Source organism: Bos mutus, chromosome 6 (assembly GCF_027580195.1).
Source record: "Bos mutus isolate GX-2022 chromosome 6, NWIPB_WYAK_1.1, whole genome shotgun sequence".
NCBI lineage: Eukaryota > Metazoa > Chordata > Mammalia > Artiodactyla > Bovidae > Bos > Bos mutus.
The window spans coordinates 46,231,231-46,244,353 of record NC_091622.1 but is presented as its reverse complement, the minus strand read 5'-3'; the positions used below and the strand labels follow the sequence as shown (position 1 = coordinate 46,244,353).

Genomic DNA, 13,123 nt, shown 5'->3' with positions numbered 1-13,123 from the left:
AGTAGTCTTTTGTTTTCTTTTTTTAATTTAGACCCAGAAACACAGAAGGAGGAAACATCAAGGATTAATATAGCCTGAAGTTGTGTGACAAAGTAGAAACAGCTGAAGATGACAGAGAACAGGAAAACATGGGGAAAATAATGTATTTGTCACGAATGGAAAAGTTAAAAGATTTATTGCTGGAGAAGAGGAATAAAAAAGGAGGGGAACTAAGATTATCTATTACACAACATCGTATATTTTTGAAAGGAAAGAAAAACAACAGTGTAAAGAAAACATGAGTGCAATAACATGTACATTGTGAATAGCAGGGGAAAAAAATCAAATCAGGATTTAAAAACCTTTTCAATTATTGAGAATAGCTTAAAAAACAATTATGAATCATCTTTATTAATGTGGGGGTTTGTGATGAGGTTTCTCAGTATTTTTTAATTAAACATAAGATAGTCAATTCAAATAGTTTTAAATTTTAATTTTATTTAATTCTGTAAAATGTCTTCAACATTTTCAGTTCCATATAATGTCACATTTAGGGAAATCAAAGAGAGGTACAGAAAGTGAAAATGACTAGAGGAAAAAAGTAAATTGCAAATTACAGAAGCTAAGATCCAGAAGAACACAACAACACAAATTCATTAGAAAGAAATACTGGGACAGATACAGGCACTTGGTTTTGAAATGAATCAGTCCAAGTAAACTCTCTTTGTCATACTCTAGCTCCCTGGTCCTGGGGTGGGGAAGTTGCCACTATCTTAAGAAAACACTGAAAAGGCACTGTTCTACAACTAATCTTAGTCTTAATCCTAAAAGTTGTTTCATTTCAACCAGATGGTTGATGAAGCCTAGCAGAAAAGGAAATTACTCTCAGGACTGCAACTATGATAACTGTGCAGTATCACCTCAAGGGCCAAATGAAATAAAGTCAAAAGTCAAATCAATCATTGGCTTGGGGTTCCCCACCCCCAATTTAGAACTTTCCTAGTAATGAAGTTCTCTGAGGAGGAAATGTTCAGCTAGACCAGAGGAACACAGGACTGGGCACTCAGGCTTAGGAGAGAACCACCCTTAAATCTGCAACAGTAAAACCAGTCAAGAATAGTTGCTGAAGGTAGGATTAGCAAGTGTCAAGAAGGATTGAATAGCTAATACCTACTAATATAAAGATCTGGAAGAATACAGAAAAAAAACAAATCATTTAGATTTGGCATGTGATCAAATGTGTAATTCACACAATGAAACTCAAAAATTAATTCTGAAACAATATGTCAGCACTCTGAGGCACTGTTATTCATTCAAAGAAGGGTGGCGTGGCGGGGGGGGGGGGGGGGGGGGGGTAGGTCCAACTCTGAAGCATTGTAATGTTAGTTCAATCTATATCCTTTGTTAAGGAACAGACATTCATTTCTAAATACAGAATACTAAAAAGTTTCATATAAATACTTAGGAAATCAACACATAACTCCAATCATATACAAAAATAAAGGCATATTTGAAATAAAGAAGACCCTCTACAACCAAGTGTTTCTTCTTGCCCAACTTTCAAGGACTTGTACCAATTTAAATCATTCTACAAGCTCTAGGAGTTAAAAGATTAAAGGTAACTTATTTCTCAGACCTCCTATAAATAGATTCCTTTCTAATCTAACATTAAATTTTATAAAATTTCCTTTAAACATTTTCATAGCCACTGCATCATTTAAACTCTCAAGACCTCCACTTCTATATAGCTTACTAATTGGCCTCTTTATCTCTCTTATCTCCCCACTTCCATCCACCCATATTTAGCTTTTCAAACACTGAGGTCATCTCACTTCCATGTTTAAAAACCACAGAGCTTCTCAACCCCTGACAAGATGATAGATTTAGAACTCAGTTCATGAACAAAACATTCTGAAAGTTCAAGATACATTTTTAAGCCTTTTGTTCAACCTCAAAATTTATAATAAACCTATTTTTTCCATAACCTACACGTTTAGTATTGTTAAATGTTTTAAATTACTATTAAATATTTAATGTTTGTTTTCAAAATATTAGTAAAATGAATATACCAAGAAAATGTATCAAAACTTCCCTGCAGCTTTCCATACTCCCCACGTACATGGCTGCATACCCCAGTTTTAGATGTCTTGACATTTCAGTAGCCAGGGAATAAACTAGAGAATATTAAGTGAAAGTTGCTCAGTTGTGTCCAACTCTTTGTGACCCCACGGACTATACCGTCCATGGAATTCTCTAGGCCAGAATACTGGAGTGGATAGCCTTTCTGTTCTCCAGGGGATTTTCCCAACCCAGGGATCAAACCCAGTCTCCTGTATTGCAGGTGAGTTTTTTACCAAGGGAAGCCCAAGAATACTGGAATGGGTAGCCTTTTCCTTCTCCAGTGGATCTTCCCGACCCAGGAATTAAACTGGTATCTCTTGCATTGCAGGGGGATTCTTTACCAACTGAGTTATCAGGGAAGTCCTGACGTAAGGGAATATTAAAGTCCTTGGTAATTTGGCAAACCTTCTTTCTCCCAGCATTTCTACTATTCTACACACACCCTATCAGTTTTAGTCACTCATTCGCGTCTGACTCTGCGATCCCATGGACTGTAGCCCACCAGGCTCCTCTGTCCATGGGATTTTTCAGGCAAGAATACTGGAATAGGTTGCCATTTCCTCCTCCATGGGATCTTCCCCACCCAGGACTGGGTCTCCGGCATCACAGGCAGATTCTTTACTGTCTGAGTCATGCTTAAACATTAAAGAAAACTATTTCACTTATTAGTTATTCTTGTATACACCTCCCTCTTGAAAGCCTTTTCACTCATCTCCACAAGAAGTCCTATCTATAATACATCAAGGTCAAGCTCAAATCTAACCCTGCTCCAAGGCACAGTCTCCAGTAGCCTTACTTTCTCCAACATTTTGAAGTCTGTTACAGTTGCTGCTACTGCTGCTGCTAAGTCGCTTCAGTCGTGTCCGACTCTGTGTGACCCCATAGACAGCAGCCCACCAGGCTCCCCGATCCCTGGGATTCTCCAGGAAAGAACACTGGAGTGGGTTCTGTTACAGTTAATCACAGTCTATTATTATGTCTACTTGAGTATATAATGATGCATACAACATATCAGTTAAGAAACAAAGCTCTGGAGTCAGAGAAACCCACATCAATGTCTAACTCTGCTACTTACTGGGATTTTGGACAAGTTACTTACTTAAGATCATCCTGCTTCAATTTTCTCATCTTTTATTTGAAGAAAGCAATTACCTAACAGAATTAATTTCACAATCAAAAACAGTGATATACATAAAGCACTCAGCAAAATACTGACCACCAAATAATAGTATTATTCCCAATGGGCAAACCCACGTCTTACTCTCTTTTCTATTTTTTCCCATTCCTACTACCTGGTGGGCTTCCCTGGTGGCTCAGTGGTAAAGAATCCACATGCCAATTCAGGAGACGCAGGTTCAATTCCTGGGTCAGGAAGATTCCCTGGAGAAGGAAATAGCAATCCACTCCAGTATTCTTGCCTGGGAAATGCCATTAATAGAGGAGCCTGGAGGGCTACAGTCCATGGAGCTGCAAAAGAATTGGGCACGACTTAGCGACCCTGTGATATTCTGCATATGCTTGATAATTGCTTGGTTGATGAAATCTGATCAATTCCGAAGTAATCTCCTAGGTAGGTCTTAATCAGGTAAGGTCCAAATTCTGGCAAAAATCAAAAATGGCTTGCTAATCAGCTAATCATATTATTAGTTGTTAATTTTAACATTAGCTTAATGAGTTCATACTTTAGCTACCATATACACAAAGTGTTCCATGCTGCATTATTATCAATGAGCAGGGCAATATCTAAAATGCTTGATATAGTTACTCCAAAGTCTTAATTAATCTAAAAATATCAGCATGTATCCAGTCACAAAGCAAGCCTTTAGCAAATTAAACAATTTTTGTGTGGATCCTCCTACTGTTAAAATTAAGCTAAATCCTGAACTATTCCAGCTGGCCCTCGGAGTTTTTCCTGTACCAGGGGATTCCCAACAGAGACCAATCAGTTCTGCCACAGTATTCTCAAAGAGCACCAAGGGATGCAGTGTTTCCAGATCAATGATATTACTACCAATTCTTAAATGGTCAGAATACACTAGATCAAAGGGATATGAGTATATTCTTTAATTCTGCAATCAGGGAAAAGAAAAAAACAACCTAGAGCTATGGCCAAAGACTAGTAAAGAAAGGGATTGGTAAATGTTAACCATGGGAAAGGAAAAAAAGGATACAGCAGAAGAGCTAGCCATCAAAAGGTGGTTTCATGAAATCCTAAATCCAAAAAGAGTAACTTCACGAAAGGAGTAAAAACACTTTCTATTACTATGTGAGCTACACTATGAATTTAACTACTGTCACAATGAAACCACTGACACGTGTAAATTCACAAAATATTACTCAGAGTAATATATATATATATACACACACTACACTCAAGCCAACTGCTAATTTTCAAAAAAGTGACAGCATTTGCTGGGGTAAATGTTAGGGAGGCAAGGTGAAAAAAGTGAAGTTTAATGTTTTCCCAAAGACAATCATGCTCATGTGAGGTATTTTCATCTAAGTGCAAGCCCTACAATACAGATACGTTTAACACTAGAAAGTAGTGGTAGCTCTTCTAAATGGTATTATACTTTCAAAAAAGAACACTTTACATTTTCAATGAAATGTTAATACTTCCAAAAGACGTGTTTAAAAATATGAATTTTATATTTTTACTAGTATGCCAAACTAGTGAAAAGTATTACAGTTAAAACCTTTATATAAACACTAAAAAGGGTTACATTAATTCATAAAATAATGATAGATGCAAATTTTTTTAAGATAAAATTTGTTTTAAAAGACTCTGAAAATGTTCTAATATTTCAATTGTTCTGCATATTTTGCCAGAATAATTGTGTTCTATATACATGCAATATGTTTATGTATGTACATTATGCACACACAAACATACATATATGTGTATATATATATGTATATGCCCTCTGTCAATGCCCTTTCATAAACTGTTCCTCAGAGACCATATCTGGATGAGATCCATCACTCAGACTTGATTGACATCAAGTCATTGACTGTGAATCTGTTAGGCAAAAGAGAAAAAAACATGATATTTTAAATTATTCAAGCACTGCTTTAGATTATAATCAACAAGTGCATCCCTAAATTGCTTTAAATTTCAAAATTGCTTTCAAAGAACCCTAAGTATACATCCAGTTATTAAGTTAAAATTATTATTAAAATCTTATATACATAACCATTAAATGTTTACAATGCTTTGTAGTAAGGGTTTAAGTTATATGTGTGTACATATACATATACATATATACATATGTATTCATATATATATACACATATGTATATACATATACACATATACATATATACATATACAACTTAAACCCTTACTACAAAGCATTGTAAACATTTAATGGTTTCATCTTATCAAAAATTTGCACACACTAAATCCTAAAACAGTAATATAAAAAAAGAAAAGAAAAATCAATATTCTTACGACAATGGGTCTGTTTATCCTGATGATTTGACATAGTCTCTCTCTTTCAAGGGCTTCCCCAGTGGCTCAGCAGTAAAGAATCCGCCTGCAAAGCAGGAGATGGGGGTTCGATCCCTGGGTCGGGAAGATCCTCTGGAGGAGGACATGGCAACCTATTCCAGTACTTTTGCTTGGAAAATTCCATGGACAGCAGAGCCTGGTGGGCTACAGTCTACGGGGTTGCAAATAGTCAGACACCACTGAAGCAACTGAGCACACGTGCACACACAGTCTCTTTAAAAGAACATCTGCTTACTCAAAACTCAGCATGCAATAGATGATTGAAAGGCAATTTATTCTCAAAATACACTAAACCTCTAAAGTAAAACTCTTGAGAGGAAAACTTCAGTGGAATAGAACGCTCTCTAGATTTTATTAGTAAGAGAAAAACTCATGGTGTTGCTAAAGCTAAGTATTTAAAATACTAATCTGAAGAGGAAAAGAAGATAGTGACTCTGATTGTCATTTTCAGATCTACTAAGAATTCACTGTTACATGACATCATTCATACAGAGTCAGACAGAACAACTGTCTCCAAATTCTTACAAGAATTTTCCACTTTTCAAAAGTTACATAAAACTTAAGTTTTACTACTGAAACTCTCTACTCCATTTCTATCCATTAACACTGACTAGATTATGATAATGCTGTATTTTTTTGGTTCAGTCTATGGTTCTACTTCCTGAAGTGTACAATAGCAATAATTATGTTCTGAGTTTAGCACAACATTTACAAACGGAAACCATAAAAGACAGCACTATTCATACAATCAGAAGAATAGGAAGGAGCCCCATACAGACCATATAAACCAGTGAAATTTTCAATATTCTCTAACCTTCTTGTGGACTTTCAATTTACCTTTTCCCAGCTACCAGTTCTGTTGACTGTATTTACATACTTATTAAAATGACAATTTAACTTGTGCATTGTGTAGTTTGATTATCTTAAAGTTTAAACAGAAATGTCCAACTTTTCAAAACTAATATTCTAACAAAGGGAAAGGATATTAAAAACAAATTTCAGGGTTAATATTATTTTAGTAAACTTAAAGCACTACCACTCAAACTCATTTTATGTGATATATCATACTTTTCATCCAGTACAAATCACCTTGCCTTTTTCACAATGCCATAAATAACTCAGAGGAACTTAAGTCTTCAAAAGGAAGGATTATTAACTGCTTATTAAAATAAAATCCCACCTTAAGTAATTTTCCTGATGTAATCTACATGACACACAACATTAGCGGTTAATTCTAAATTTTCTCAATCATATGCCTTTCTACCAACTACATATTGATAAAACAGTAGTCAATTATTTATTAAACAAACTTTTCTACTCAAGAAACTAAGAGTCACACTCCTATAGCTTCTAGAAACCCAAGGAGTTTCACCCCCTCCCTTCCTGCATGAGGCATTAACACTCCACATTCTAGTTTTATCTTGCTACCTTCTTAATAATTACTAAGACTATTCAAGCATAAAAGTATCCAATCTATTCTCTCACTCAAACTCTATTACACTCCTAATACTGACCATTCTGTAATCTTTTTATCAAACCATGGAGATCTAATGTTTCAAGTTCCATTTAAAGGGCCTGATAAGCTTTAGGGAAAGCAAGTTAAATATTCCGATCATTATGTTTCATAAAACTTCCAAAGAGCTTGGAAAGTTTACCAACACCCTCCTCTTTAGAATAGTAAACATCCTGTCATAGAACCCAGAGAATAGCTGCTTTGCTCTGAACTCTACCTCCTGAGCACCACTCACAGCAGCTGTTAGTAACTTTCATACGCCTGCTCGACTATCTCTTTGGTTAAATTAATGATGGGTCATATTGTTACACTTGACTGTTTCCTTTTTAGTCCTGCAATTATATATAAAACCTACAAATTACTTTTAAAAATAAAGTTCACACACACACAAAAAAGCTCACTTTAACGCCATTACTTTTCCAAAAGAAAGCATTTCAAGATCCTTACATCATTACTTAAACCACAACCTATCAGTAGCACACGAAAAAGGAAAGCTTTAAAGGATTTAATTTTGTACCTCACCTCACCATATATGTTCGCAAATTTCAAGAACGTTCCATATTTCTAAAAGGTGCTATTGCAGTCTGTAAGGACTATGCTGCTCAAATACAAGCACCGAATATCCTGCACTGGTAAATTTTCGGTATCTTGCTGGTTAGCTGCTGAGCTTTCTGCACTCTTTGCACTGTTAAGATCCCACCGGCAAATACTATCTATCCATCCTTCAAAAGGGTCTTCCTCCCACTCAAAAAGAAAAAAAAAAAGAAAAGAAACCCACATTAGACTAGAGGTTTGCCATACTAACAAGGAACCACTAATACCACTAGGTATTATGGCTCTCAAAGAATCCGCTCTAGCAGTCTCCCCTGGGACATTTTGCTCAGCGGGGCTTTGAACCGGTGAGACTCGCTGCCAGCTGCCTTTGCAAAAGCAGCACCAGAGGCGAACTCCATACCGCATTGCTGTGGCTGACTACTTCTAGCAGCTTCAAAAAAAAAAAAAAAAAGAATCAGCCCAGTACCCTGCAGACCCTGCTGGCTCTTTCTGCAGCACGGAAGAGAAACCACTGCATTGCTCAGCGTGGAACACCGGGGAGCAGACTTAAGGGCGGGGAAGCGAATGCCGTCGGGAGGCTCTGGCGAGGGCGGGGTGTCAGGGGGGAGAGGGAAGGCATCCGGAGTGCAGGAGACTGCGACCCAGCAGCGACCAGGGCGCTGGCGTCCGGGCATCACACACTGACCCGGGCCGTCGAACTGCAGGCGTCGGGGAGCGGCGCGGGCCCCTCCTGAAGATGGGGGTCCCACAGTGCCAGGCAGAGCCCCGCCCGCCGCCCTCCGGGCCCTCACCTGTCATGAGCACCGAGCTGTCGCCCGCCGCCGCCGCCGCGGCAGGGGAGGCGGCCGCCGCAGCAGAGCCCGCCGCCCGCCGTCCGGGGAGGTGTCTGGGCACCAGCTCGCATCCGTCCGCCGCGCCGGCCACCAGCAGCCCGAGCAACAGCAGCGGAGCCCAGAGCCGCCGCCGCAGCCAGCCCGAGGCCGGACCAGACGTCGTGGCGGGATGAGGACGAGAAGGAGGAGGAGCGGGGGGAAAGCGCGGCAGCGCCCCGGCCGCCGGCCACTCGCCCGCTTCGAGAGGCGCCGCCGCCGCCTGTGATTCCTCGGGCCGCCCCCGCCACCCCAGACGCGAGCTCCTGCCGGGCGCCAGTCTGGTCCCGTCGGCACCGGCGGCCTCTGGAGCTTGGGTCCCGGCTGCGTTCATTGGTTCCGGTTATTTTAAAAAAAAAAAAAAAAGGTGAGGAGCAAAAAGGTACGGCGTCTTCAGGCCGCGCGCGACACCCGCGCTGCTGCGGCAGCGAGACCGGGATCCGCTGCTCTGGCGCCTCCAAACACCAGTCCCGGCGCCCGCGCCGCCGCCGCCGCCGCCACCGCCGCGGCGCATCCCCCCGCCCCCTCCGGCCCGCGCCCGTCGTAGTACCACGCTCGGCCCGGACGCCTCCTCCCCTCACACATTCGCTCGGATACCAATCCCCCGCCTCCTTCAGCTGCTCCGCTGCGCAGGCGCGGAGCGGCTGCACTGGGCCTGCGCGGCCCCCGAGCCCCGCCCCTGGGGCGTTCCAGGGAGGAAGAGGGCCGCGGAGTGGTTTCCAAGGCTTTCGCAGAGCCGCGAAGATTGGGGGTGGGGAGGAAGACCCACATGTCCTCCTCCCCCGTTCACGCCCCCACCGCGATAGAGACGGCAAGGAACTGGGAGCGGGAACCATGGAGGCGAGGAGGAGAGTACCAACATCCCAAATCGTTTGAGCGAGTTTTAGCCGAGCAGACAGCACACAAATAATTGCGTGGGTCAGAAAACCTTGTAATCCGAAACTGCGGCGTCTCCAGTATTTTGGTACAGGTGGGGTTTACAGGAGGCTAGCAGTGTGGAAGTCGAGGTCATCGCCTTTTACTTACTTAAAGCTCTTGCTAAGTACTAGTGTGCCAGGGACTATCCTGAGCGCTTTACAAATTTACACATTGTGAGGACAAAATTTAAATGGTGGTATCGTTTTCATGCCCATTTTACAAAAGAGGAAACTACGGCTCAGAAATGTTCCCAATTTCCACAGCTAATAAATGGGAGAAAGGGCCAGATTTAGCGCCACTGGATGTAAATATTGAAAAGGATTTGGTCTAGCCTCTGACTCTCCTGTGCTCAAACATTACCTGAACTCATCGCCTCCCTAACCCCCACCCCATGGAGTCTTTGCTGTCAGTTGAATAGGCTAACAGAAAAACGGTGTTTCAGATTTTTCTTGGCTTCTGCTACCTCAAATGAAGCACGAGACACACACACACATGCACTCTCTCTCTCCCCGCGCCGACCCCCTACTCTCTCCCTCCCAGCTCCCCCAACTCTCTCCCCCGCATCCCCGCCCCACTCTCCTCCCCCCCCCCCCCCAGCACCCTTCCCCCACCCCAGCCGCACGAAGTTGTTTGATTTGCAGATGAGGTTCTTAAGCACAAAGGTCTTGTTTGGTATTGGGTTTCCGTTGTTGGGTTGGGGTTTTTATTGGTTTATTTATTTTCTCAATCAAGAAGATACTCAAATTACACAGTCTCCCAAAGAATTTCTTGGGCAGCCTGACCATGAATTTCACTGTGGAAGAGCAGATGCACACTTCAGAAAGGAATTAAGAATTTCTCTGAGGCTAATCAATTTATCAACAATGATTTCTTGACAGACTTCTTGGGAACATGGTGTTTAGGTGCCAATTCTTTATAGGGCAACAGGGAGATTATATTTCCTCTGCTGAAAGGCACAGCAGTCAAGTCACATACTTGCTGAATGTCCTCCAAAAGGAGATAGTTCTGCTAGAGGGCCAGCAAAATATAAAGACATAACAGGCTTGTTTCCTGCTCTTCAGAAGGCAACGTTTCATTCATTATTAACTGAGTGCCTCGCGTATGCTCAGTAGTGGGAACGAAAGGCAAAGTCAAAGTCAGTATTCAGATATAAGATAGAAAACACCGTTCCTGCCTGGGGAATCTTACAGTCTCGCTTGGGAGATAAAATTTATACCCATTAAACAATGAGAGGTTAAGACAAGGTAGTAATCAGTTGTTAAATTGGGCAGAGCAAGCTGTTAGAGCAATAACAGCAGTATGAAACCACGAACAAATTAACAAATCACTGGTTCCAAGCTTCTTTAAACAAAGATGATATGGGCTTCTTCCTGTCTTTAAAAATAGATGTTGGCACTGAGATGATACTAGATTGGGAGTTATGATTATTTATTCCTCTTACTGGAGCCACAAAAGAGTTACGGAGTTAGAAAACCTGCAAGCGTTAAAGAGACCTCTGTAAGGCAGGTCAGAGTTCAGCAAGAAACCCTCCATCTCCTATTATTTTTGTGATGGGTACCAAAGTTTCCGACTGTTAAATGGGTGGCCGTAATGCATCTTCTGGCTGAACAGAGGAATAGTTAGCACTATGCATCTAGCATAAATCTAGGTACAGAAAAGAGATAGTCCACTGCTTTGGAAGAATCTCTAGAATTACAGATGATATAATTTGCAAGCCAACACAAGGTTTCAGTTGAGGCAATTCTTTCCTTTTCTTTTCCGGTTTCCGGTTGCACCTCCAAGTTTCTGCTTTCCCTTTCCTTACTTCCAGCCAAATTCTATTCAAAATCCACTGTGACCCCTTTACCCTGACACCTACCTATTCCTACAGCCTGATTTATACCTTTTAACGTTCAAACCTCACGATTTACCACTTATTTACAGAATGTCTTTCTTGTCTAATTATCACCTATTCATGACTCTTGCCTGGAAAATCCCATGAACTGGTAGGCTACAGTCCATGGGGTCGCAAAGACACGACTGAGCGACTTCACTTCACGACTTCCAACCGTCTAATAGGCAGCAGGTGGGCTTTGGAGACAAACCTGGTGGAAAGAGCAACTCCATGACTTCAGCTGTGCGACCTATAGACAACTTTTATCTGTCTTAGGTTTCCAGAAGGGAAACTGAGGAGTAATGTAATAAAGCCAGCCCTGCAGTCGTTGGTGACAAGAGACTGAAATAACAGGACAGCTTTCGCGCGGTGCCGGCACACAGATACAGAGTCACCCCGAAGGAGCACTATCCCCAGGATCTGGGCGTGAATCTGAGCGTGTTCCTGGCTTAGGAAAATCTCATCGCACTTTGCAGAACAGTTTGATTTCATCTTCCGATAAATCCCTAACTCTGTAGTGTGCGTCCAGCACAGACGCACACTAGGATCCGTCCACTCGGCCCTTCCCCATCATAGAAGCAAATCCGCCCGTCTCAAGAGTCCGGCTCCAACCGCATCTCCTTTTTCTCCCCCTTCTTCCCCCGCAGCCAGGACAACCCACGACGCCCCCAAGCACTCCAACCCGGAGAACCAGATCTAGTCCCTCGCGCGAGGCCACCAGCGCGCCTGCGCCGCCCGGCAGCCTCGCGCATGCCCGCTGTCTCCTGCCGGTTTTCCCCAGGTGCTCGAGCTCTCAGGCTCCCGCGGTTCCGGGACGCCGCGCGCCTGATGGCTCGGCTTCCGGCTCCCACGCCTTGGGCCGCGCGACCCGGCACCCGGCTGCCCGGCGATGACGTTCCGATGCTGGCGGGCTGTGGGTGGGCGTGGAGCGAGAACAGGGATGGAGGTGGAGAAGTGGGGCGCTCCAGCCTGTGGTTCACCCAGCGGGGCTTAGTCTTGCGACTCATTCCACGCACGGAATTTATCCCGTCCGCCTGTGATCTGGATTTCTCAGCTTCTATTCCCTGTCCCTGGAATATCGGGGACTGACTGAACATCATACGAGATCTTGCTTCACTTGCTCATCCTGTTTAAGCCCCTCAGAGAAATTCAAAGAGTTTCCGTTGGTGGCAACCCTTTTGCATAACAACTCTTTTTATGTTTTCCCACCGACTCCCCACACTAGCTTGCAAGGGACTCGATGTCCTGAGAACTTTGGAAACATGTCCAAAGTGATACTGCTTATGTGATGGCCCCAGGATCTGATCAGTGACGCCTCCGCATATAAACATGGGCTTCAAATTGATCAATAAATTAAAGCACTATAAAAAAGGGAGGTAACTAGTTAGCAAGATCCTTTCTTTCTAAAGTCAATAAGCCAATAAGGCATGGAGTATTACTCAACTAGTTCAATGAACGCGGTAACCTTATTACATCTTTCTCCTTGAGTGGAAGAAGGAAGCCTCCTAAAAGATGTCAAGCATCCAGAGTAGAAAAATCAAAAACTAAGAACTGTTAATTTATTAACATTTTTAAAAGCCACCCATCAGAGCAAAGGGACGACAGAGGATGAGATGGTTGGATGGCATCACTGACATGAGTTTAAGAGTAAACTCTGGGAGTTGGTGATGGACAGGGAGGGCTGGCCCGCTGCAGTTTTTGTGGGGTAGCAAGGAGTCGGACAGGACTGAGCGACTGAACTGAACTGAATCAGAGCAAAAGCAAGTCATCTTTCCCCACCAAAG

At 42.6% G+C, this 13,123-nt stretch overlaps 1 protein-coding gene across 2 annotated transcripts in view; it reads right to left on the bottom strand.

The window, feature by feature from the left end:
- STIM2 (stromal interaction molecule 2) overlaps window positions 1-9,019 on the bottom strand; it is a 181,568-nt gene extending 172,549 nt beyond the window's left edge. For both annotated transcript variants that reach the window (XM_070372242.1, XM_070372243.1), the window contains exon 1: window positions 8,471-9,019. In XM_070372242.1, the coding sequence (XP_070228343.1) occupies window positions 8,471-8,882 (412 nt within the window). In that variant the 5' untranslated portion in view covers window positions 8,883-9,019. The remainder of the gene's footprint in view (window positions 1-8,470) is intronic.
- Window positions 9,020-13,123: the final 4,104 nt, after the last annotated feature.